Here is a 27,270-nt window from a genome sequence, read left to right on the forward strand (position 1 = left end):
GTTTAGGGCTCTGACGTGTAAGACCACTTCTCCCCGAAGCTTTTACTCTGAGGCTAAGCCTGGAAATAAAGCCACAGGAAGACAAAAAAAAGAAGGCATCCTCAGAGAGACTAAGCTCTTCAGAAAATTCCGAAAGCAAACCTGTACGCCCACACCTGTGTGCTCACAAGCAGGTGCTCTGGGAACTATCTTCTGTCGGTCCCCGTGCGCGGTGCGCTGGTGGGCTCGTATGCCAACGCCATGGGCTTCAACTCCTTTACAGAGGTTGCCAACTTGTGCCCTAGGGTCAGAATGTGGCCCATGGATGTGGGTTTTTTTCTTTTTGTGAACCTGCACAATGTTTTATTTATTATTATTCTAATGTCAATTCAGCACCAACATTTAAAGATTGGAAGACTGCACATAAAAATTAGGACCTGTGATTTCTCTTTTAAAAAACTGGATCATCTGGTAACACTGACCACACTGGCCTCCATGGCAATCATGGGCTGAAGCTAAGTAGCACTGCCCCCTTACATGGCGGGTGTCTTTCCCCAATTAAGTTGGGTCCCACCATTTCCCATTATCCCAGGTGGGCTGACACCCCTTATTTATAATACTTCCTGCCCCTCTGGGCATTGGAGTTTGTGAGCCTCTGCTATAAGAGGTCTCAGCACAGCTGCTTCTCGTATTGGATTTTAACACTATTTATGGCTGGTTTCTAAGGCTTTGCCTTAGTTTTCTGGGGCTAGCCGCGGAGGTAGTTTGGAAGATCAGCAGACATGCAGAAGCCATTTGCCATCAGACTATAACGGGAAGCTTCTAGTGGGCTTGTCCTGCTCCCTGCCTCCGCTACATCGGAGGCCAGGAACACCTGATGGGCACAAACCCTGGATGGTGTGAGGATGATACTACAGACCAGGCAGCAGCAGGACTGAGGCCACCGGGCCGTTTCCCCATAATCCTCGGCTCCAAGTGGCCACCTCCTTTGTAGTCAGAGCCATACTTCGAGACGTAGGCTCAGGGCAAGGAAGTTGATGGCCCTGGGTCACGTCATGGTTTCCTGGCTGGGGCTGCCCTTTGACCCTGCGTCGACCCAAATGAGCTCACATGGTCTTGAAGTGCCCAATAATCCAGCCAACAGAAGGAAGCAGAAGAGAGGTGGATGAGAGGTGCTTTAGTGGCTTTGCTTTCCTTGAAGCCACGTCTTGGGGTTGCTACACATTTGCATGGTTTCACTCAAATGTGCCAGACCCCGCCCCCAGGCTTCTCGCAATGGCCTTTCAGCAGAGACTCTGACTTAGAGGGCCCGATGGGATGATTTTAATTGCCTGCTTAGTGGAGGCTACAACTGCACGTGAAGGAGAGATGAACCTTGTTACGCTGTCTGTCACTGTTGCGATCTTACTCTTTTTTTCCTGTCCCATTATCTGCTATAAAATCCCACAACAGTCTCCTGGGAGGGCTGCGTGGAGCTCAACTTTAAAATGTTGATGAACATTTGAGTGAAGTGGAGCCCTGTTAGCTCGCTCACGCATATGCTCGCCTTTGCAGTATACCAATAGAGCCCGAAAATGAATTCCGAGCAGATGCCGTTTCATGTTGGGGGAGGATGGAGACTATACTTAATGCAGGATGTGATTAGCAGAGAGGAAGATGACCTTTCTAGCCTGCTGGAGTTCACACCCAGAGTCTGAGCCACCCGCTAATGACACACTCAGTATCACAACACACAAATCAAATGCCAATGTGAAATACAACACATACAGAGGGCCTGAGGTTGACACCTTTTTGTACTTCTTGATGCAAGGTGAATTCATTTGGTCTCTGGGTTAGCAATCTCATGAATCTGATTTACAAACATAATATGGAAGAAAAAACAAAAAACAAAAAACAGCATCTTTGAAGGATCCTGCGTCCTAGGAAAAAGAGTCATGATACCTGTGGGAGAACAATGCAGTCTCCTGGCCTCTAGACGTGCCCTCTGGGAACAACCCGGGCTAGTAAGCTTCACCAAACAGAGCTTACATGCTGGGGGCCAGGAGGGAGGGAAGGTGGAAGAGATGCTCATCAGGGGATTGGGACAAAATAGCTCCCGTATCACCTTACCAAGACCAATTTCATTCAGCTGAAGTCCATAAGGAGAGCCATTTTTGCTTAGGAATGCTTGGAAAATCTTTTCTTTGGCTTGACCTATGGTATCACAATCAAGAACATTGACTGAAATATTCCGACAGACATCTGCACTCTCATTTTCTGGGATTTTTTCAAAGGTGACGGTTAATGCCTGCAAGAATACAAACAGGTTTCCAAGTCTATTAGATAATTGCAATCTGAAAGGCATTCATAAAAGACACAAACCTTGGCGAGTCCTACTAATACCTCTGACAGCACATTAGCAAACACCATATCGCATTATACCACTTTAATCTTTTTTCCATAATCCATTCTTTTCAGGGATAATGGAAAGGAAAACAGAAAGTTAAAACTCTCATTACAGAGCAAGCACTGAATAAATATATCTGAGAGTAAAATATATATATATATATATATATATATATACACACACATATAAATATTCTAAAAACGGTGATTTCTAATTTCATCCTCAAAAAAGAAAAAAATTGGAAAGCTTCCACAGTAGATGAGGGCAGACTGGTGACTATCTTTTTTTATTACCAGGACCACAGAGTCCTAGTAGCGAACTTCCAGGTGACAGGAAAGGTTATGAGGTCTCCGTATTGATCATGCCAAAGAAGTCACTTTATAATATGCAGCATTAACTGCACGGTAACATGCCTCTCCCCCTCCACTTTAAACTGCTTCAGCCAGGCAGTTTCTTGAGCTCTCATTAAAACACTGAGATCCCCACCCTGTACTATTATTCTTGCATTAATTACATTTCAGTGCCATTACTTATGGTTTTGTCAGTTAACATTCTCCCAGTGCAGCAAAACCTCAGAATCAGTCTAACGGGAGAAGTAAGGCCTTGGTTAATGTGTGAAAACACAGAACTAGGGAATATTTCAAAAGGAATTTAAGAGCAATTTCAGGTTTACTTTGCCTAAGAATAAACAGATCTAAAACAACAAAGTTACATACTCGGGATCCTTGGGGGAACTGATTCAGGGGAGTGCTGAGAGTATTTTGTAATTAGCACAACAGACAGTTTAGATTCTAAGCCGCCCTAGTAATCATGGAGCCAGAGGGACCTGGGTGTGGTGTGAAATGCACGATTATTTCATGTTTTTGAGCCTGGCTGCAGTGAGGGAATGTAAAATGATTAACTAATGGAAGTGTTTAAAAAATGAAAACACAAATAATGTGGAAAATGGGGACCCTTAGGGTTAACTTTAAAATGGGCATAAGAATAGTACCTGGCCTCTAGTGTTTCTATCGAGATTAAATAAGATCATGCACGCCAAAGGCTTGGCACGGGGCAGGCTGCTGGGAAAGGCTCGACGATGATGGTAATAACAGGGATGTTATTATTTCACATAACTTATCACTATGATTACTGTAAGTATTAGTATGCCTTCATGTGGAAGCAGACTCAGCCGGCCTTGAGCGGCTGGGACCCTGACTCCATGGTTAGTATCTCTATCAGAGTAAAGAGCAAGCTGCCCGGAAGGAGAATGGGGCAGAGCACCTGCTCCAGGGTCAGACTCCTGGGTTCAATCCCAGCCCACCGCTAACTAGCTGGGTAATCTCTCTGTATCTCAGATTTCTCACCTGCAAAGTCAGAACAACAACAGTTAACTGCCTCCCGGGGTTCCTGTGATGATGAACTGAATTAATCACGTCGCACCCAGAACAGTGTCTGACTCAGGAGATAGGACTTAAGGACCCCAGACACGGAGAAGGGGCTTCTGAAGCTCTGGGGAGGTGCTCAGAGGCACGACTTCTTTTTACTGCCTTTACATCTTGCCCCTCCAAACCTGTTTATAATTATGCAAGCGTAAACCTTGGTGCAGTCCTCACCGAGTTTCAGATGAAACTCCGAATCAGTGGAGGCTGGAGTCTGAGGATAAGTGGTGGTCTCGGTCTGGCCTGTGAGAGTTTCTTTTTTCTGCGACAGAGAGTGGCTCCCTTGCCTGTTCTCAGAGCACATTGGTGTTCTGGGCCAGTGGCTCACTGGGCAGGGATGCGGGACTCCTGACTGCTAGCAAACACTGACATACTGGGTGGGCGAGAAGCAGGGTGGGAGGTTGAGAACCACGGCAGAGAAGCCTCAGGCCAGAGCCCTCTCCTCACCTCCTTTTTTAGTGACATTTATTGGCACCCTGCCGAACACATTTCAAGACACGATTCTTTTAATCTTCCCAATATCCTGGGGAAGGAGGGTGTATTATTATTATACCCATTTTCTGAGTGAGGAAACAGAGGCCTGTGCCTCTAGGGACACGGCTTGTAAATGGAGAGCCAGGGGTGGCACCTTGAACCACTCAGCTTCAGGCCCTCCCACCCCCTGGGCCCTCCCTCCTCTCCTCTGTCCCACCTACAGCCCAGGAACCCTCTGGACCGCCAGGAACCTGTCTTAGATCAGACTATAACCAAAGTCCTAAGCTGCATTCCCAGCACAAACGGGGTTCCTGGAGGGGCAAATGTCAGTCCTGCCCTGTACGGTCTGAGTAGACTTGCCCATGTCTCCCTGTATTTCTCTACGAGTTGGTCTCGCCAGTAGCACTTGTGGTGGTTAAGCTATTTCACAGGGCTTCCAAAGATAAAGACGAATGAAAAGGCCCTTTTAATGAGGGCTACAGCGATCCCAGCCTGTTTAATAGTTTTATAGGTATTTGCAAAATAACATTCTGTGACTACCTAAAGGGCACTATTGTCTTCAACAAAAACACCTGTTTATAGGCAATAAATGTTCTCCTTTAAAACATAACCAAAAGGGAAAAAAACCCTTAACTGGACGTAAAATAATGTAAATCTGCCACTGCCTTCACAGCTAGATGGGTGGAAAAAAGGTAAAATGGCATTTTATAGAGTCCACAGGGAATTCTGAGAGTAAATTCAGACCCAAATTGATTTGTGTTCATTTTTTATGCCGCTAACGCTTAGCGCTCCAACAGCAGTTTCCGAATGTGTAAGAGTAGCGGGGGGATCTCAGAGCAGGCCCTGCCTCTTAACCCGACCCCCAGGCTTGAAAAGCTCACGCTGGGCCTCTGTTCCCCATCAAGGAAGATCCCCACAGAAGTGCCACCTCCCCTTCAAAACCCACTTAACCAGAGTCCTTCCTGTGCGCTACTCAGTGTTAGGGGCCGGGGTTAGGAGAGACCGTAAGACACGGTCCTCGTTCTCAGATGATTCACAATATACTTGGGAACCAAAGCACCACCTCTGAAACAATATTCAGCCACCAGACGCAACTCTTTCACTCTCAGTAAGTGTTCAGAGAATTTGAGCAGAGAGGACAGGAGCGTTGAGGGTCCTCAGCACTGGCACCAGGCCACCTGGATCATCCCCTTCTCCTGCTAGCTAGCTGTGGGAGTGTGGGCAAGTCCTCTAACTCTTCTGAGCCTCAAAATTCTCATTGTTCTTATCTCGAAGGAGTGACAGGATCACTAAATCATGACATGTAATAATAGAAAATTAAGCAGTGCTTCCTGTGTGCCAAGCACCAGGACAAATGATGTGTATTAATATAATAAATTCATCTCAGAAACAACCCTATGACATATAATAGAGTCTATTATTAGTCCCATTTTACAGATGAGAAACTGAGGTACAGAGAGGTTAAGTACATTGTACGAGATCACCCAGCAAGAAAAAGGTAGAAGCAAGCACTCAAGCTCCATGTTTTTAAATATTTGCTGAGCCTGCCTTTCAAAACCTGAAAATGTTTTATAAACTAAGCACGGTTCAAATCTATGGAATGGTGATTAATTTTCAAGACCCACAAAAGGCTAAAGTGTTCTAAAATGCACCCTGGTCTCTTCCCCCAAAATCTGCCCCTCTGTTAAGAGGAACTGCTCTGGCTACGAAAGTGTCAGCAAAGCTGGGGCGACAGATATGGTTGATTGTACAATCAGCAGCCATCTCTCTTCCTTCTTTGCTAACAGAAGCTAGGTTTCAACAGCAGTGGGCCCAGCCTAGCCTAGGAAACATGATTGGTGGCAGCTCTCTTCTCCTCCTTCACCAGGGACTGGTCATGTAACCCAGTCCTGGCCAATGAAACATAAAGGGAAAGCATTTCTACAAAAGGGGAGAGCAGTGCTTAGAGCTGTGGCAGCTATTTTGTGACTAAGAGGAAGGGCCAAGAGGAGCAAGGAGATGGTGACCCAGAGCCCTGACAATGCTGAGTACATGGACCTACCTTAGGGCTGCTAACCTCCAGACTTCCCGCTCTAAGTGCAATTCCATGATCTTAGGATTTCACACACCAATAGTCATATTTTCTCTTACTTACATCTGCCTGCACCCAATCTGACAGAGCTCATTTTGTTGATGCTGAGGTAGATAAAGTCATTCACTGATACCCACCTACTTGGCATGTACTGTGTGCAGAGCACGGCAGGTGATATACAATAGAAGCTGGCACTGATCCTGCCTGGGAAGTATTTGAAGACTGATACAACAACTGTGGGATATACACAACAAATTCTAATACCAGGAAGAAAACAGTAGGTATAGATGGAGTGCTTTAGAGGTTCAGAGAGCTATTACCTCTAGCTTGGAGGAGGGTTTTCAAAGGGAGAGAAATCAAGGAAGGCTGCATGGAGGAAGGGCCATTTGAACTGGGTCTGGAAAGGAGCTACATGTACAGCAGTACAGGAGGAGGCCTCTGGACCATGGAGATACTTGGCTTCAACTCTTATTAGACTGATGTGCAGCAAGCTTCAATCTCTTACTCAGGCTATGAGGTTAGGAAGTCTAGATAAAGAATCCCATTTCCTTTGGGGAGAATAGAGGGTAGAGGACTTGAAGAACCATGCTTGCCTTTCCAAAACCACCACCTTCCATGTCAGGGAGAAGCCCTGTACTATTTACAGAAACAAAAGCTGAAGAAGATAATACAGTTTGAGGTTTCTAATAATAATAGCCAACACTTCCTGAACACTCACCATGTGCTGGGTGTGCTTTGCTAATTCATTTAATCCTCACAACTGCTCTCTGAAGTGGGCACTATTATTAGTGTCATTTAACAGATGAAGAAACTGAGACACAGAGGTTCAGAAATGTGTCCAAGATCGCAGAGCTGCTGAGGGTCATAACTAGGATACGTCCATACTCTTAACTGCAGAGCCAAAGGCCAGTCGAGGTGATAAACTTCTGGAGGGCAGTCCCAATCTGCCTGAGGTCCTCAATAAACACTATCCAAGCAGACAGGTTGGACACAGCAGAGGAGGCTCCATCTCCTTACCTTGGCTGGCATGGGACCCCATGGAACCCACTCAATCTGGAGCACCCTGTGGCTTGGGCCCCACTGACAGGCATTTTTATGGAGCTCACGTTCACCCAGAATAAAGACGACCTTTCCCAGCCTCTGCTGCAGCTCGGTATGGCCATGTGATTAAGTTTAGGTCAATGAAATTAAGCAGATGTGTTATGTGGCAGCCCCTGGGAAACTTCCTTAAAAGACAACTGGTGACCATCTGTCAACTTTTCTATAGCTCAGCATATGTCCTGCTGGCCGGAATGTGGAAGGAGGCAGGCAGGGAGCAAACACCTTAGATCATGAGGTGACCTCAGGACAGCAAGAGAGGAGCTGGGGTCTGCGAGGACATCCCAGCAGAGGCGCCCACCAGTGCTGGGCTGCCCATCTCAGAACTTCATGTGGGAGAGAGAGAAACTCCTCTGTTACTTAAGCCACAGGTATCTCGGGTCTCAAGGAACAATGGATTCAGGAACAATGCCTTCTCTATTATCAAGAAGGGTTCTTAGAAGGGCAAGGCTATCTTGAAGGCACGGGGACCAAACCCAGAGAAAGGACCAGACTGGAAGGACCTGGTCCTTTGCAGCAGGTCACAATCCAGCCCTTTTAGGTGTGCAGGATTGCAGTCCAAGTTAGCTGGGCAGGTGTGTCATTGTGGTCTCCTGTTCATATCTGTCCAGTGGGATATTGTCTGATATAGGTTGTAAAAGCCCACATATAGGGGTTATGGGTAACATTTTCAATAGTAACATAAGCTTTTAATGACAATGGATGCAGCTAATCAACTGCCCTGCATCACCCATCATCAAAAAATAACCAAACAGATAACCAACCAATGGTGAGGGGACAGTTTCTGCTTCAACCATACTGTTGATAAGAAAAACAGCTCAGACGAGAAAAGCTATTATAAATAAATAATGAGTACCTACTCTGTGGCATGATGGCTAGACATCTTACAGATAGTACTTCCTGACCTCATAAAAAATGTACAAGGTTAGGGTTTAATTAAAATAATCCACCTGTTTAAAGATGAGGAAACAGGTTTAGAGAGGTTGAGTGACTTGCCCAAGGTCACACAGCCAGTTTGTAACGCGGCTGAGCCTGGATTCACACCCAAGACGGTCAGACTCCAAACCCCACCTCTTCTGAGCTGAACAACACAGCAGCCCGACATACAACCACATTCCTGCTTCACTAGCAGCTTTACCCATCGGCCCGTCACACAACTTGGCAGTTTCAGGTATTGGGTGGTAGAAAAAACAAGCTGCAGAGGGCTAAGAGGACACATCAAAAGCAGGGGAAGAGGCATTGCCCCACATTTGCCCCACAGTTTGGTGGGGAAAGGATGATGCAGCTACCTCATTAACTCACCAGCCATATTCTTGGCTAATAAGGGCAGGGCTGTTGCTGCATCCTTTCTGTAATACCTTCTAAAACCTACAAATCAATTTTAAAAGAATTTATTACAAGCCAGCGACTTTATCATAGAAGGTCTTAGGCCAATAATTGCTTTCGTTAAATAAAACCTATAAAATACATTTCTAATTTCACTGCAGAGCCAAATGAAGGTCAAGAGAAAAGTCTGGTTCTTATACTAAACTGAATTAGAGAGAAGAAAACCACTTCCAGAAGTTCAGTAGAAGCAGCAAGAGCCCAGAGTTAGAAGTCCAAGTCTCAGAAAAGCTTCTGATCTGAGGTTTTTCTCAAGCTGAGTCAGCCCTGGAACATGCTACCAGCCACCCCTCTAATGCTGCTCTTGCCTGCTCGACCTCCCCCCCCAACCCGCCTTTTCCTTTCCCCACCAAAGACTGAGAGCCCCACGCTTCCTGGGTCAGGGTATTTAACCCCCTGACAGAATACTGAGGGAGAAAGGCCTTTTCCATTTTGAAGAAAAAAATTAAGTTAATGGAGAGAATTTCCTCAAATTTAAGTTTCTCTCACGAGTCTTATACACTTGCTAGCATTTCCTAACACTTGTTCATGCAAAAATCAAGCGAGAATCTGTCCAATTTAGCCCAAAATGATTGATTCCAGTATTTTAGGTTTAATGTATTTCACAGTTTTCTGGGTTTTTTGGGCAAAGTGCCCATAAGTTTCAGCTTTGTGGATAGTGGTGAGGCATTTCCACTGCTGTGTCCCTAGAAGGAGAGGAAACAGGCCAAGATTTTGGGGGGTGAGCAGGAGGGTGGATTCTAGGTTTTTTTTCTCTATTATGTCAAGCTCTAGATTAAGGGATGGCAAAATTTCTGTAAAAGGCCAGATAGTAAACATTTAAGACTTTGAGGTCTGTATCATCTCTATTGCAACTACTCAACTCTGCCACTGCAGCAGGAAAACAGCCATAGACAATAGACAATGTAGATGGCTGTGTGCCAATAAAACTTTATTTATAACAATAGGCAGCAGGGCCGCATTTGACCCACAGGTTGTTGTTTGCTGATTCCTGCTCTAGATAACAGTAACTTCAAATGGAATGCTGACTTTGACAATGCCATAAAAGACAAATGTAAAAAAATGCCTTGGGCTTCCCTGGTGGTGCAGTGGTTAAGAATCCGCCTGCCAATGCAGGGGACATGGGTTCGAGCCCTGGTCTGGGAAGATACCACATGCCACGGAGCAACTAAGCCCATGTGCCACAACTACTGAGCCTGTGCTCTAGAGCCCGCGAGCCACAACTACTGAGCCTGCACTCTAAAGCCTGCAAGCCACAACTACTGAGCCCGCGTGCCTAGAGACCGTGCTCTGCAACAAGAGAAGCCACCGCAGTGAGAAGCCTGCGCACCGCAACGAAGAGCAGCCCCTGCTCGCTGCAACTAGAAAAAAGCCCATGCGCAGCAACGAAGACCCAATGCAGCCAAAAATAAATATGTAAAACAAATTTTATAATAAATAAATAAATTAAAAATGCCTTTATCTCCACCATGGTTTGCTATAAAAGTTACCATTCTCTGAGGGGAACAAGTATAAATAAGAATCCTTAACGATGAAGTAACAGAGTCATATTTGAGTCATAAAGAGGAAAATTAAGTACGTGTGTATTCAGGTAACTAAATTATTTTCTAATCCCAAGACTATGGGTGTGAGAAGAAAGAATATGAAGAGGAGAATCATTTAAAGCACTCATTTAAGGTTAATTTTTCATTTTCCACTGCCTGTCATCAACTAGGATGACTTACCTCAAATGATTATAAAAAATGGTTTCGCTTCTTTGATCAGAAGAAGCTCAGAACAGTAACTATGGAGTTAGTAATGGTTTCAGTATTATTGCAAGTCATAATGGAAATGATTTGCACTATGGTAGAGAGAAAAAGAAAAAGAAAACAAAGCTCAAGAATTGTTAATTAACTTTACTGTTTCTCCACAAATGCTAGGAGTATTAAAAACAAGATTGCTGAAGTGCAAACATCAGGGTTTAATGAACAATGGGATGTAATTGAAGTAACAGAGAATGACTTAATCGGGACAGTGGTTTGTTTAATTATGGGGATAATGGATCTTCTGAAAGGACAAACTGAATGGAACAGAAGCAGCTGGGGAGTGGAGGGCAGAGCGGCCGCGTTGAAGGAAGCTTGTAGATGAGGAACTCTTGCTAGGGATAGCTAGGGCTGTGTCAGAGATGAAATATTTTACAAAACAGGATTGTCTCCAACGTGGTAACTATTGGGGGAAAAAGGCTAGTGTGGGCTGGCAGAAACGTTCAATAAATCATAGCAGAGGCATTAAGATTTCTGTAAGCAAGTATCTGTGCTTTTTCAAGATTTTCTAATAATCTTAAAGACTTTCTCATAGATATGAGAATGAGGGCAATATTATGTTTGTCAAAACACTGTTTCCCAGGGCGCCAAGATGCTATCTCTGATACAGCCGACTGGCAGGCTCATTTCCTGGGTTTAAGAATTCAAAAAACCATTTCTCGCTTAACTTTGATTATAAGTCAACCTTCTCTTGCTAATTCAGCACACTTGCCACGAGTTATTGGGTTTTCTCATCACCTCCTGAAAGTGAAGCAAATGTCCTTTCTCCCATGTGGTACACTTTCCCGGAATTGAAATCCTCAACCTTCACTCGCTCCTCCGAAGTTTCAGGCGATCCGCTCCAGAACGACTCTCTAGACACAGCCCACCCTAAGGGAGAGCCCGAGATTCTTCAGCCACAAAATAGAACGTGCCTAAAATTTTGCAGAGGAGGAAAAACCTTAGAGCAATAGGGCTTATCCCTCTTCTAGATGTCAACTCGGAATCCCTGGATGTTAGAGGAGAGAGAGAGAGAGAGAGAGAGAGAGAGAGAGAGAGAGAGGGAGTGTGTGTGTGTGTGTGTGTGTGTGTACACAAACCCTCCCCTGATGCTCCCAGCCAGGAGCAGGAGAATGTTATGGCAGTGTGCCTCACTGAACACCAGCCTGCAGTGCCTTGCTGGAGGAGGATGGTTTCTTCTGGTCCTAGAGGAAGTGACTTTATGGGGCTTTGCTTTCATTTAAGAAATGGCAGAGGAATTTTCCTCCCAGGGTACAGCAAACAAAGAATTACTTCTTGGAGCCCATGTGTTAGTATAATGATTTCATGTATAAGCAACTGGCATGTTGCCTTTATGTTCTAGAAAACACCCTACACCTCAAGGAGAACACATCCTAATCTTAGAGGCGTGAAACCTGACTTTTAGGCTGTTAGATGAGGCGCTGTGTTTTTCAGCATTTAGCCAAACAGGAGTTTGGGGGCCTCTTTTTAAATGTGTCCCAGCCATGGTACCAGGGTCTGTCATTTCAAGTTGTTTGGGTGGCTGCTGTTGATTTTTTTCCCCTGGCTTTTTTTCCCTTGAAAATATTTACACACACACACACACACACACGTACACACAATCGAGTTTGTTCACCACACCTTGGTTTTCAAATACATAAACCACCTCAGCAAATTTAGAAAATCAAGACTTCAAACCACTGGGTGTACATGCCTGGGGAAGGGGGGTAAAGTGAGAAAGGGCGGGGGGAGGTGGGAAAGAGAGGAAGGAAGAAAATTTAAAAGATGATGGTTAAGGCTGAGGGGACTTGCCTGAAAGGAAATGAAAAACCTTAAATTTTTTATATCGACCTTCTGCTAACATTTTGTCACACAAGCACAGACCGGATCAAGCTTCTCTGGAGCTTCCAGTATAACCATCCACCATGAAAGAGGTTTGGGGCGGGTCCAATGAAAGGCATTAAAAGTCAATTTCAAAGTCAAGGGCCCTAGAAACAAGTGGCCCAGCCCTTTCCCGGTCTCAATGCTATCTACGGGCAAATCCGTATTCGGAAAGGAAGATTTATGTGGATTTCTAAAAACATAATTTTCCGTCAACCTTTTCCCCAGGGGCTACAAAGGATCCAAGAGTCGACACAAATGTCTTCAGCATCAAGAAACATTTTGATGATGAGTTGAGTGTTAACAAATCAGAAACACATGGTCTTAATTGACTGTGAAATAAATAACATTTCAAAATGAAAGGGGGAAAAGTGTTCGGATGTAAAGCATTAGAAAGGACTCAAACCTCAAAAGTTGCTCCAGGCATTTGAGTCCTCCCCACTCCCAGTTCCATCCTCTGCTCTCCTCTCCTTCCTGTCCGGTTCGTGTTTTCATGAAAGTGAAACACTGCTGGATTCCCCTGACCTATATTCACTTGCAAATATTCCTCTTTGGGAACCTGTGGGGCTCCTAAAATGTCTCAAAGTAAAAGCATGAACACCTTCTGCATTAGGACCAAGGCCCTGGGTTTGAAGACAAGACCCTGAATCAGTAAAAGGAGAGTCAATAGGCCCTGATGCAAGTTCATCTTTTGTTCTCCAGGGTACCAGTGGGGTTCTTCCTGCAGGATGCACATTAGAATTACCTGGAGCATTTAAAACATCTATCCATGCCTGGGCTCCATCCCCAGAGATTCTGATGTAGTCAGTCCGGACGGAAGGCCCAGGCATGGGTCTATCTGGATCTGCATTTCTAACAAGCACTCCGAGGAGATTTGAATTAAATTTAATAGCTCTTGACAGGGCACTCATGTGCCCGGCAATGGTCTAAGTACTTTACAGAATATCAACTCCTAATCCTCACAACATCATGAGATAGGCAGGTACCATGATCATCATCCCCATTTCACAAGTGAAGAGATGGAAGCACAGAGAGGTTTCCAAACTTGCCCAAAGTCACACAGCTAGCCAGTGACAGAGGCAGGATTCAAACCTGCCTGGCTCCAGAGTCTACACTCAGTAACAACGACATCAATAGTTCTCCCTGTGTGGCCCTGGACCAGCAGCAGCTGCAGAAAGCTCTTCAGAAATGCAAATTCTTGGGCCACACCCCAGACCTACAGAATTAGAAACCCTGGGGTGCTGCCTCACAACTGGTGTTTAATAAGCTCTCTCGGGGACTCTGATGCATGCTAACATTGGAGAACCACTGCACTCCACTCCCCCTCAGATACAGACGGGAGCACAGACAGAAGTCAGACCTGCTGACGTCCTGCTCAGCCTCCCACCTTGTGGATGGCGGCTAAGCATGTGCCATCTTCAGTGGAGGGTCAGCTCCATCCAGCGGTGACCGAGGACTCGAAAGAGCTGATCTAGGGACCCTTCTCCCACCAGAGGACACAACCATAACATAGCCTACAGCACCATGGTGCCTTCTCCAATCAGGGGATGAATTCTTCCAGGATGACACCGCAGCGCTTGCCATCCAGAGCGAAGCCTCAGGAGCCTCAGACCCCCTTACTGAGCAACACCAAAACCCCACTGTAATTTTTTCCTCCTTCCCCACTAATGAGATTGTGAAGCAGCCCGGAATCTCTGTAAAGCTAAAGATCAAACCAAAATACAGCAATCTCTTTTCCAAGTCTCTGTTAACAGAAAAGCACAAAAAAAAATCCTAAGTAATTTTGGAGACACTTGCCATGCTTGGCTCTCTCTAAAATTCCTGAATGTGCAAAAAATTGGTCTCTTTTCCTTTAGGAAAGGAAGAGAGTGGGCGGGTGGAGTGGGGATGGGTGAAAAAGAAGATCTTAAATGGGTGAAACCCTTCAGCAGCCAGGCAATCATCTTCCTGTCGTGATTTACAGCATTCCTCTAAAAATATCTATGAGATCACAGAACGATAAGTGCATGACACCAAACATTTGTAACTAATCCATGAAAATAAAGTAAGGGCGTCATGTGGCAGGGGGAACACAGCGGAATTTGTCTTGTGTTATCGTTCTAAAATAAGACGGCCTCAATTTGGTTGAAATATATCTTCACACATTGTCTTCCAGAGCAGAGCCGTTTGAGAAATTCTGATTGCAATTATAAGTGCTGAGTAGGGAGCGTTTTGCAGTTCCTTGGCCGATGCTGAAAGCTATAAGCAATCCTGATATTAAAATCTTTGGAAATTGAGGAGTACCCCAGGCATCATTACAATACTTTCTCCCCCAATCCGAGTAATTAAAATCTATTATGTGAACACGTGTTAATATTTTATCAACTACTGTTTTTAATAAGCTGAACGTATGAGGCCTCCTGGGGTAGGAATGATATCATTTCAAGCGACGCTTCCCAACCCACCCTCTACCCCGCCAGCTTCGTCGCAAACTCACCACAGTGCTGAATTCCGGAACCTGCCACAGCAGCCAGTCCTCATTAAGCGTGTACAGGGCTTTGCAAGTGATTACATCGACGGGGCCCTTGTTTATCTTCTGGTTCAGAGTCGTCACCAGCAAATAGAACGGTTCTCCAACAGTCTCCTTGGAAAAGACGCAAAAGTGACAGTTAGCTTTCGGCAGAATCCACTGTACTTTCCAGAGAATGAAAGTTTCAGTTTATGGCCCTACGACAGGAGACAGGAGGCAGTGTTTTCTAACAATCAACGTGCACCTCCCAAGAAAATACACTTTGCTCCACTTAGGACTAGGAGCAAAACCCAGGGAACTGCCCCTTCTCCCCAACACACACGTGTGTTCACACACGCACACGCACACTCTCACGGCATTTACAGAGTAGCTGATCATTCTTTTATGCTTAAGCTTCTCTATGGTAGCCTAATGCTCATCAGTTGGCCTAAGAACCGTGAGTAGAGATTTAACCTTTCTTTACGTTCCTATTTAACTGCCCTTTTTTTTTTTTTCAGCGCGCTGAAAATAAATGGCATGTAAAAAATGCAGAACGATTAGCCTTGGTAACCAGAATAAACATAAAAACATTTTATACATTTACCTAGGAGGAAGCTTTTTGGTGTTAACAGCTTCTCACGAAGGAAGTGGCCTTGAGTTGCACAATCTGCAGCCTCCTTTCCCGACTGTGAGGCGGCCAGCCCCGGGTCCTTCCCAGACCCAGCCTGCACGGTCCCACCCGGGGCGCCTTTGCTGGTACAGGCCCCAATGTACCCCACCTCCTTCCCCCGGGCCAGAGCCGATTCCAGATCCTTACTCTAAGGATCTTCCCAAGCATTTGGCCTATCCTGATAACTTCCTTCTGCACCTTTTTCTCGACCAGGGGTGGCCACGCCTGCTGTTATTGAAACGCCTGAAATCTGTAGCCACTTTGCGCTTGAATGGACCCTGAGCAGCCCAAGTGGGAGGCTTGTGTGTCCCTGCTTTCATGCAGCCTCCCAAAGCACGTCGCCCTGTCGCCCTGGCTTGACGACCGTGTAGTATTTGCTAAGTAAATAAACCCTCAGTGATCAAAAAGACATTAAACTGAATTTAAGGGGCAAGAAGAGCCAGGGCCAGAACCAGGAAGTCAAACTGCCTCAGTGATGATGAGAAGCCAGCCACGTGACTAGGGCTTGAAGCACCAGTTTACAAAGTCAAGCTTCACAGCCAATGCATCTGGCTTGGAAAGGAGGGTTCCACTGGATCTCTCACCTGCTTTCCCTTGAAGAGGTAAGCTAAGACGTCTTCGAGGTCTCTTGGATCCCACCCTTACCCGCCCCGTACCATCCTCTATACTGACTGCAAAAGCACCAGCCCTCCCTGGTCCCGGGCTTCCTGTCACTCCTCTGCTGCCCTCCCTGCCACTGGGGCCCTGTATCACTTTCCTCTCCCCACCCTGACATACCCTAGAGTCACCTCCTTACTGTAGGACAGGGTTGGAATGTTCAGAAATTTCCCAGGTGGGGAGAGCGCTGGGACTAGAACATGACATTTCAATTCTTATGAGAAACTTCCTTTATTTAGAGGTTCACAACCACACTGCTCTCTTCTCTCTCCCTCCACCCCCTTAGGTGATGTCCTGACCACAAACCTAGAACCTCACTTCTCTCTTTGCTTCCAGCCCACAACAGAGATGGGGGTGAGCGCCCTTGGGAGGGGGCTGGAGGCACCCGCAGAGGTCGGCGTTAGGGGGCCGGTGGGCTCTTCTGGGCTGTGTGGAGCGACAGCTCCAGACTCGATGACTCTGTAGTAAGAATTCTCCACAAGAGTGCAGCTAGACTCAGATAAGTAACATCTCACCTGGCACCGTTACGCACACCCGTGGTTCTAAGCCTGGATAATCATCACCAGAATCCCTTGGGACTCTTACAAAGAATTCAGATGTCTGGGCCCTACTCTAGACACGGAATCTCTGGAGATAAGGCCTGGGCATCCGTAGTTTTAACACCTGCCAGGGGATTCTGATGCGTGGCCAGCTTAGGAAACTACGGAGCCATGATGTTTCTTTGTCACCACTGAACACAAGTTCTAAGTTAGTCATACCTGCTGGTGGCTTAGGTATCTCATCAGACCAGGGTGCACACAGCTTCCCAGGGAGCCGGCCTGGGGCAGAGCCCCAGTTTATGGAACCGACCCTGCCCTTCCCCTCCTGTGATGGGAATTAAGCTTGGCCCCTTCACCACCCTTTCCTTCGTGAGACCAGACTCTCTGACCATGGCTGAGCTTTAGGCTTCCGCACCTGTGATCTCATTCCAGCCCCAAATCCCTCCCTAAGCCTGGAAGAAGGTAACTGCCTTCCTGGGGAAGCATTAAGCCGGGTGGCTAAGAGCTCCCTGGTGCTGTCACACGAGCTATGGGATCTTCCTCTATGGGAGGAAGTCTTGTCTATCCTGTGCACCCCAATTCCCCAGTATGCAAAATGGTCATTAAAGGTTCTCACCTCATGGGATTCAGTGAGAAAAAGGAAGCAAAGCTCTTAGCATGGTGGCTGGCACATTCAATAAACGGTAGGTATTATTATTACTTGACCCACAGGGCCTTGGAGGCACAGAGGAGGAAGTTACCTGGAGGTCACAGAGCTCGTGGCACCCAGGCCGATGTTTGGGGGGATGGGTAGACCAGAAGGACTAGGCCATCAGCGTCCCACACCCCTTGGGCACCTGGCTGGGGAAGTCCGGCCCTCCGCGCCAGAGGGAATTATTCCACTGAAAACGAAAGTATCGCCGACGGGCCGAATGCCACTTCCTCCCAGGGAGCACGCTGGCCCCTCACCACCCCAAGTGCTCAAGACACTCCTGAGTCAGCACTGCAAAACCTTGACGAGGAATCCTCTGCTCAAGGGGGCCATTTGGACTCAGAGCGCAGATTTTGGGGACGCCTCGCCTTTTTAACGCCCAAGCGCGGCAAGGGCAAGGCTCTGACTAGCCTTCGAGGGCTCAGAAAAAGAATCACAAGGTCCCAGAAGAAAGAACTGGAAAGGAATTTAAAACCAATGGCCACGCACCTCATTTGGTGGGTAGAAAACGGATGCCCAGATGGAAAGGGCCGTACCTGGCGCCACGCAGCAAGCTGGGGCTGAGATGAACTCACAGCCCGAACCTGCTGCTTCTAACCAAGACTCCTAGGCCAGCGCTCCTCCTACTCCCCCCAGGTTCTCAAAGGCAGGGCAGTGGAATCACCTGCAGGAACTTGGAAACGTCGACTACTGCGCCCCACCCTGAGCTTCTGATTCAGTGGCACGATAGGTGGTGGGGCAGGAGCTGCCTTTTGAGACTAAGACCCAGAAACTGGGTGAGGGTCCTGCTGCCTCTGTTTCGAAGCAGCTGCGGCTGAAGCTAGGATGGGGGAAGCCAAATATATTCACCCCAGAGATAAGCACTCCACATCTCCCCAAAGTGTATGATGATTTATACCAAGTAAACAGAAAAGAAGGCAGATTTCATTAATCTTAATAAATGGGCATTGCCTTGGGAGAGAAAAGGGTTGGTTAAAAAGAAAAAAAAAGGTTGTGCATCTACTTGTAAGATTACATTAAACATTAAACTAAGCACAGTCTATTTAAGGCGCTGCTTTTTGGATCTAAACTTCAGTAGCACTGTTAAAACCTGTGGCATAGCAGTGAATCTTATTCAAACTTTAATTAGATTTCAGAACTAGCTACAAACACACAGTTATGCAGTTTTGCTGGAATCTGGATGGCTGGTGAAATTAAAGAAGGATAAGAACGTCCTGCACCAGGGACCTCAGAGGGCTGAATGAAGCCTGGGTTCAACAGAACACACTTCTTTTCCTACTAATATTTTATAATAATAATGGGCACCATTTATGGAGTGCTTACTCAGTGCCAAGCAATTGCATACATTTTCTCATCAGTGCTTCAGAACAGCCCTAAAATATTTTTCTTCCAATTCTACAGGTTATAAACCCAAGGCTCAGGCAGGTCAAGAAACCTGCTTGGGGCCTCTGGTAAGTGGTGGAGTCTAGATTCAAACCGGGCAGCGGGCTCCAGGGCCCATCCTCTTAACCAATGGAATCTGTGCAAAATTCACATTTGAAAAGATTTTAAGATTCAATTAGATTATAACCATGTTCACTTAACTGTAACAAAGTGAACTCAAGGGGTGGGCGGCTTTTTGGAGACTTGCTTTCATCTGGGATAACTGGTTGGAATTGAATATAATTAGCTTACAGAGAGCGTAGTGGTAGGTAAATGGCTATTTCCAAGATGCTTCAGCGGCCCTGAAAACAGTGTGTTTCCATCAGTATTTGAAATATGCCCTCCACTCAGCACACGTTAATTAACCATGTGAAGGTGGATGCAAAAGTCAAGGGGTATAAAGTTTCAGTTATGTAGGGTAAGTTCTAGAAATCTATTGTACAACATTATGCCAATAGACGACACTGTTTTGTACACTTAAAAATCTGTTAAGAGGGCAAGTCTCACGTTAATTGTTCTCACTACAATACAACTTTTAAAAAGGGAAAAGTCTTACTTGAGGAAATTCTACACGAATTATACTTGCATAGGCCAATTACAGCAAAAACAAATTTTATTTTCCCCTCCGTGGGCTCCTAGTAAGGACCAAGACTAAAAGTGGTTAAATGCTGACACCACGGAGTGCTCAGGATTTATCCTGGCAAAGACATCAGCATCTGCTAAAAACAACTGCCTGTATAGTCTCAGCTCTGACACCACCAAGGGATGCGACACTTACCCGCAGAAAACCAGAAAGGCAGACGGACATCCAGTTTGTGAGGAGTTTTTCCACCACGGACTCTGTGCGTCTCAGCATGAGTTTAGGCTGCATGTTACTGCACTGCTCCATCAAGTCCCTGGTCAGCACCTCGAGGATGCTGGTTAGGTAGACCAGCTTAGTTTGCAGCGCAATGGTTAAGAAGGAAGCAAACAGACACCTATTTAAAAACAGAGCCTTGGTTACAACAGCCAAGACATGGAAGCAACCTAAGCGTCCATCAACAGATGAATGGATCAGAAGATGTGGTACATATATACAATGGAATACTATTCAGCCCTAAAAAGAAGGAAATCCTGCCATTTGCAGCAACATGGATGGACCTTGAGGGCATCACGTGAAATGAAATAGAGGAAGACAAATACTGTATGATCTCACTTATATGTGGAATATGAAAAAAACAAAACAAACCTCAAACTCAGAAAAAGAGATCATATTTGTGGTTATCATGTTGTACACTTTAAACCTATACAGTGCTGTATGTCAATTATATCTCAATAAAACTGAAAGAGAAACAAAAGAAGATATACAGATGATGGAAAAAAAAGCATATTAAAAAAAAAACCAGAGCCTTGGTTAAGCACGTTAATCATCAACTGTGGCTTGCTTGGTGCTGATAGCAGTTTCCAAGGAAATTTGAGGGGTCAGGCAATGGGGTGCTAATGGGGTGCTGCCGTGTGGGTGCTTTTTTTTAACATCTAAGTTTCAACTACCTTTGTCCTCGATCCATAAAAACCACACACCAATGTTAACTTCAGGTCATTTTATATGGTTTTCAGCACTTAAACTTTAAACTAGAGTGGTAACAAGAAGTGAATGTCTTCCCTGAATTTTCAGGGTGTTTTCAAAAATAGAAAACAGCACACTTCTGCTTTTTGACTCAGGACTCATGTGTTTTCTTGGTATTGGGTTTTTTAGGGTGCTTTTTGAGGAGGGGTGTCACATGTGTGTGCGTCTTCAAAATAGAATTTGTGTTAGAGCGTTGTGATCTGAAATGGAAAGAAACATCAGGACTGCATGGTGACCCAAATCAACCAGCCTCTGGAGAGATGCATGTTCTCAGATACCAAGCTCAGGTTGTAGTTCCAAAACAAAATAAGAGGCTCAGGTTTTATTCTTTCTACTTAATGGCTTTCAAAATATAAACAAACTGGCTGATACCTGTCCTTCACTGAAAAGTTCTTCTGCTTTTCAAGAGTGTGGATGACAGTAACAAGGAAACTTTTATTACAAATTAGGGCATCCAAAGCTGTGAGACTTTCATTCTTGTTGTTGGCATCTCTGTTCTGAAAAAAATATAATATAGATAATATATAAACTTAAAGTTAGAAAGTAGATCCACAATGGGTTTTCCAAGACAATGAATTATTTAATATCAAATTTGTGATCCCAAAATACCCACAATAACAATTCAAAGTAATAATGGAGATGATGATGATGATAACACTATGAAAGTCAGGCAGTCATGAGCGAAAAATGAAAACTTATAGACTTACATGCATATCTTCAGTGAAGATGTGTGTGAAGCCACCTGACTGAGAGGAAGGAGACACTTTTATTATTCATAACATCCAAAGGAAATGAAGAGTGTATTTTTGTTATAATACCTGAGTCCATTTTAATAAAGTAGGGACACTATTTGCTAATCTGACGAGCCCCTGGGCTTATGTTCACTGCATATCTTCTACATAATAAATAATTGTTCAGCTCTCAAGAAACACCAGTGACTTCTGAAAGCCTCTAAGAATATTTGTCATCGCATCAGTTCCGTTTTTGGTAGGTGAAGGCATCTCACACTTTAAAAGAACTGACTCAAAAGTTAAAGAAGTGGTGGTGAAAGATTATGCAAATGTACAGACCACTCCTCAAGCAATTTACCTTCTAAGGATAAATACTGAGTTGTGTTGGTAAGTTTATACAAGTCTTAGCTTAGAAGCATTTACTGTCTCGATACACATTGTTATTCAAGAAGGGGTGGAGAGGGGTGGGTAAAAGCTAGAACCTGGAGTCAAACAACTTGGGTTCCAATCCTGGTTTTATCACCTACTGGTCATATGACTTTGGACAAGTCATTTAACCTCTCTGTGCCTGACTCTCCTCATCTGAAAAATGGGAACAATATGATTCTCACCTCACGGGTTAGGTGTGAAAATAAAATGAATGAGTGCACAGTAAGTTCTTCATGTCAGCTATCATTATCGTTTTGTTTTTTTTTTTTTAATCACTAATTTACAGCAAACTAGACCACAATGCTGTTGCCCTGCTGGTTTCTAAAAATATTTTAAAGTGTTATGCTCTGTAGCTCTTGAATATAAACTTTTAAATTCCAGTTTCCTTTAATGTACAATGTCATAAATCATATTGGAATTAAATGACTAAATTTTAAAAAGCATGCTAACACTTTAAATGAGTCAACAGGATGAAAATATAAATTCAAACATTCAGTTATTTAAAAATTTTTTGGTAATACTTGAAACTTTGGGCTATTTTTATATCTTATTTAAGTAAATTTCTTCTGCAGAGAATTTCTGCCTTATAGTTTCAAATTTGTTAGCCCAAGTAGAAGACCTCAAACTATTACCTCATACTCTCTCCTGGTAATAAGCAGAAAAATCAGACCCTGGGTTTGCATTTCCTAGTTCCTCATATTTTTCTGCTGAACCAACCTTATGTCAATAGGCAATTTAAACAGATTGAGGACTTCCCTGGTGGCGCAGTGGTTGAGAATCTGCCTGCCAATGCAGGGGACACGGGTTCGAGCCCTGGTCTGGGAAGATCCCACATGCCGCAGAGCAACTAAGCCCGTGCGCCACGACTACTGAGCCTGCGCTCTAGAGCCCATGAGCCACAACTACTGAAGCCCGTGCACCTAGAGCCCGTGCTCTGCAACAAGAGAAGCTACCTCAATGAGAAGCCCGTGCACTGCAACGAAGACGCAACGCAGCCAAAAATTAATTAATTAAAAAAAAAAACTTAAAAAAAATAAACAGATTGATTCTTGACCTTAAATAGGGAAATACGGCTCTGGCTCCCTGGGTTCCAATGTTCCTTCCTCCTTTCATTCAAATTCCTCTCCTCTAGGTGGTTAGGTGCTCTGCTTACCCTTATTTCTTCTATTTTCAGCACAACAAAGTTGCCAATATAATGAAAAGCAAGGCTTTAAAAGCCATAAACCAACTAGCAGGGCAAAGAACTACTGGTAATGCCTTGGTCTCTGAGAAGCTACCATTTCCTCTGGGCTTTGCCTATTGTTACCGAGTAGGTGTTGATCACCCAAGTTCTCCCTCTGCCACCCAACCTCCAGGCCTAGAGGATGTGGCTCCTGATCTATCAGTAAAGGGCCTCTCAACAGCAGGACTTACCTTCAGCCTAGAATGCATTTCAACTGGTGGTGTTCTAATGGAGTATCTTCCCTTGTTCTCTAGATCTTTTCTTAATTGTGACAAATTGTTTTAACTTAGGTCTTCGCAATAGGGTTCTGATAAATGTATGCTTGCTTTTCCTGTGTCTTCTTCTGACATCAGTTTCTATAGCTTTCCCAGTTGTCTTTCAAGATTCTACATAACCCTGAGTTAAATCAGTTTGCCTTCTTGCAACTCTCTCTTCTGAGATAACACAGCATTGTTCCTAGGAATTTTTTTTTTTTTTTTTAAACACTCGCAACAGCATTCCTTTGCATTCATCACTCTATCTTGTTCTTGATTACCGAATTTAGAAGCTAGGAAAACTTTTTCTTTCAGGCCACAGATTACTCTCTTCAGCACTCAAGGGCAATCATTAACTATAAAAGCCCACAGAGTACTCCTGTAGGTGGTAGAAATCTCTTCTTTTCTTGCTATTAAATTCTTAATGGGGATCTCAGATAGCTGGGAAATAGGACTCTTGGTGCAACCTTTGCTGAGGCCCTGCACAGTCATCCTGATTCAGGGAATTAAATTCCCCTCTCTAGGCAGTATTCTGCCATGGAAATGAAGGAGGTGGCAAATGGCAAGTCTTGGTGCCTGCTATTCCTGGAGGATAACTTAAAAAAAAATACAAGTACAAAAAGCTAAAGTCTTATTTCTAGGCTTCTTGATTTACAACACTAAGGCTTGGACAAAAAAAAGAAAATATGGTGGGTGTTTTATGGAGGTATCCCACCCTCCAGACACAGCATCACATATCACGGTGTCTGCTTCTAGAATTATAGAGAAACTGGAAATTGCTTACTGCATGTGTCTGGGTTTCTGAACTCTAGGCTTCTGGCCAAATGTAGCTGAGAAGCCGATGGTAAGGTGATACAAGCTCTCTTTTGGCCTGGAGAGATTTCTGGCTTTGCTTGGAAGTCTAGATTTAAATGTAATATGTAATTGGTGTTGATGTGTTCCAGAGGTTGGGCCTTGCTGTGGTCACCAGTTCTGGACAAAAAAAGGGCAATATGGAGGAACTGGGGTATCGGGACTTGGAGGTGATGGTAGGAGGATGAGTGTACCTCGCCAAAGACTTCGGAGGGTAAATGAGGAAGGCTATGTGAGTGGGTGAGAAAATGGAGGTGTCAGAACGTGAGACCGAAAACCCAAAGGGTTAAGTAGACTACTCCTCGGAGTCCTAGAACAAATTAATTAATCATTTCATGCAGCTATTTCTACTAAATGAGGATGACACAAACTGATCAGCTGAAGAATAACTGCTGGAGAGAACCATACAAACTCTACATTGCTAAAAATGGCTGTTATTAACTCAGAGTCTACACATGTCTACTTTTCTCCCTCTTGGCCAATAGTACTTTTCATTTCCAATTGAGAAGTAATAGTGAATAATGTAGTAGCTGCAATGGAAGTCATGCAGATAAACACAGCAAACTGGCCAGCCCACAATTTATCGATTTTTAAATAAACTAGCTCACTTCCCAGCTACAAATTCAGTTCTAAACTGGTAGTAAAATAAAGCAAAAATCATCACTTTGAACTTGTGTCCCTCCTAGGTTTTTGTTACTGGACAAAGAGTAATTGCCAGTGACCCATCACTGCTTTATACCCTAATCAATCCAATTAATAGTAATCCTCCTCCCTGCTCTGCTGAGATTTAAGCCATTATTCTGTACCAAGCACATTATCTACAGCTGCCTTGGAAGGAAACACCGTTTTTGACAGTAGCAACAAGCACCTTCATTATTATTCAAGATTCAACCTTAGGAATATGATCAACGCTCTTTTACCTCAGGGAAGAAAGTTCTCAGAGCAAAATGTTTGTAGTCAAGGAAGGGAACAGTTCCAAAACTATCAACCACATCCAATTTATCCATCTGCAGCTCAGCAAAGCCTGCAAAACAGAATCCCAAGAGCAATATTTTAACTCAGAAAACAATGGATAAGATCTTCTGCTGTTTTGTCTAACACGGAGCATGACCTTGGTTTTCATTAAAGAAGAAACAGTAGATAATTACTTGGTTGGCTGCAAAGAAGAGCTGAAATAAAACACAAAGCCAGGCCTAGACCCTGCTGTTCAGTTGTCTTCTATTAGACAAACAGCTCTCATTACTGTGGCTGGTTCCATTTAAGGGTTAAAAAAAAGGGGCTTGTTTTTCTACAAATAACATTTTGGAGCCTACCATCACGTATCTCTTTCCGGAGCTCACTCTCCAGGAGCTCCAGCTGTTGGCTCTGTTTGCGACTCAGTTCCTTCGATTTGTGCCTGGTCACTCCCACAGCCGCTGTGGAGACAGAGATCCAGCATGAGACTGACAAAAAGGAAAACAGAACCAACCTTTACAGTCCTTTACAGAGGAGGCGGCGGAGGGAGAGCGAGAAAGACTAGCCTGGAAGAGGTGGAATTTCTAAGAAGAAAGATTCCCAGTGAGGGGTCACTCTACAGACGAAGATGCTCAAATGCAACAGAAAACCCCCCCAAAAAAACCCTACTCATCTTCAAAGTAAAAAACTAAATCAAATGACCTTCACTTGTAACCAAAGATCCCAGCTGGCTGAAAAGGAATGAAACAAGCCAAGTTTCCCTACAGCCACAGGCCACTTATATTGTTCTGTTCTTTTTTAATGTTTCTAAACATCCCTAGAGAAATAAAGTTGAGCCTTAAATGCAGAAAAAACCCACAGATCCACAGTGAGTTACATGAGCCAAACTTGCATAGATCAAATGGGGTGACAGGATGAGTGGTCCCCAGTGAACCCTTGTATCTGGATATTGCTTCTTTCTCCACTTCATTTTGCTTCTAACTGTGCTGTAGACGCAGTAAACCGAACAAGTTCGGCACTTGGGTTCACGTCCCCGCTCTGCCATTAACTAGCTGTGCGACCTCAGGTAAGTTCCTTAGCATCTCTGTGCCTGGCTGCCTTATCTATTAAAGTGCCTACCTCCTTGTGACATTGACAGGATTCCAGGAAGTAACTCACAGAAAACATTTAGATCTTATTTTTAAAAAAGAATATGTAGCAATTGTCAACTCTCATTATTATTCTCGAAAGTTTTTCCTCTTTTAATAGAAATTTCATGATAAAAGGATCCTGCTAGATGCAAATGATGCTGGAGGACACAAAATTCAATACAGCTGTGTGCTGGACCACTTCATAAAGTCAACAGTCTTAATCGTAACGTGCATCATGCATCTTCGAGAGAGGGTGGAGCAGGCAGTGGTTCTCAAATTTGCTTGACTATGGAGCCCTCTTTCCAGGAGCATCACTTGGGACTGTTGGCCCTCAGACCACCCTTTAGGCAGCACCAGCTCACTGCCTGAAAATGGAGCTAGCAGGCCACGTCCACAAAGCAGTGAGTTTTTCCTGGCTGAAATCTCCAGGGGAAGCTACAGGGGGTGTTTTGTAGGTGGCAGCCCTAGGCCAGGTGTGTATAGTGTTTTCATTAATGATGTGATTGATGGTCTGAAGAGTGCACTTACTCAAGCTGCTAAGGACACATGCCTCCATGGAATCATGGTAAGAAGGGGAGGAGAATTTTAAACGGCTTTGCGGATACCAATGAAACCAAAAGTGATGTGTCAGACGGAGCCCACTTCACCTGAAAGAGCGTAAACAATCTCTACCAACAAAGTGAAGGGAGAGGAATGAAGAGTCGCAGAGAGCCCGGGAAGAGATCAGAGGTTTCTAGGAAGTCACAAAGTAGATGTGGCTCCATGATGAGACTATTTTACCTAGAGCTGCCTGACAGCAGCGGATTCTCAAAATCGAGCTCTGCGTTTAGAATTTACAACTAATCTTCTTATTTGAAGCCAGCACCAGCCAGGACTTTATTAAAATATCAGGCCCAATTCTGGATTCTAGATGCATTAATAGTGGTGGATAACTTGGAGAGAGCTTAAAAAATACCTGAAATGATCATCAACAGTACAAAACAGGGTCTCTGCAAAATGAATTCATTCCATTAGGCTAGTTAACAATACACATAAATCCTTCCTTCACTGGACTGGGAACTAGCCAAGAGAAAGCACCAGGACTGAACTCATCTTCCCTAAGTCCAAAGCCTTGCAGTTATCAGCAACATAACAGGTGCTCAATAAACATC

The 27,270-nt window shown here is 44.6% G+C and overlaps 1 protein-coding gene across 2 annotated transcripts in view; it reads right to left on the reverse strand.

Annotated features, from left to right (window-relative positions):
* The window catches only part of PLXNC1 (plexin C1), a 322,454-nt gene that overhangs the window by 22,426 nt on the left and 272,758 nt on the right, over positions 1 to 27,270 (reverse strand). For both annotated transcript variants that reach the window (XM_061204178.1, XM_061204177.1), the window contains 7 exons: positions 25,349 to 25,450; positions 24,956 to 25,059; positions 21,255 to 21,293; positions 20,920 to 21,044; positions 19,720 to 19,918; positions 14,951 to 15,097; positions 2,089 to 2,266 (listed from right to left, as the gene is read on the reverse strand). In XM_061204178.1, coding sequence (XP_061060161.1) covers positions 2,089 to 2,266; positions 14,951 to 15,097; positions 19,720 to 19,918; positions 20,920 to 21,044; positions 21,255 to 21,293; positions 24,956 to 25,059; positions 25,349 to 25,450 — 894 coding nt within the window. The remainder of the gene's footprint in view (positions 1 to 2,088; positions 2,267 to 14,950; positions 15,098 to 19,719; positions 19,919 to 20,919; positions 21,045 to 21,254; positions 21,294 to 24,955; positions 25,060 to 25,348; positions 25,451 to 27,270) is intronic.

This window comes from Eubalaena glacialis, chromosome 11 (assembly GCF_028564815.1).
Source record: "Eubalaena glacialis isolate mEubGla1 chromosome 11, mEubGla1.1.hap2.+ XY, whole genome shotgun sequence".
Classification (NCBI taxonomy): domain Eukaryota; kingdom Metazoa; phylum Chordata; class Mammalia; order Artiodactyla; family Balaenidae; genus Eubalaena; species Eubalaena glacialis.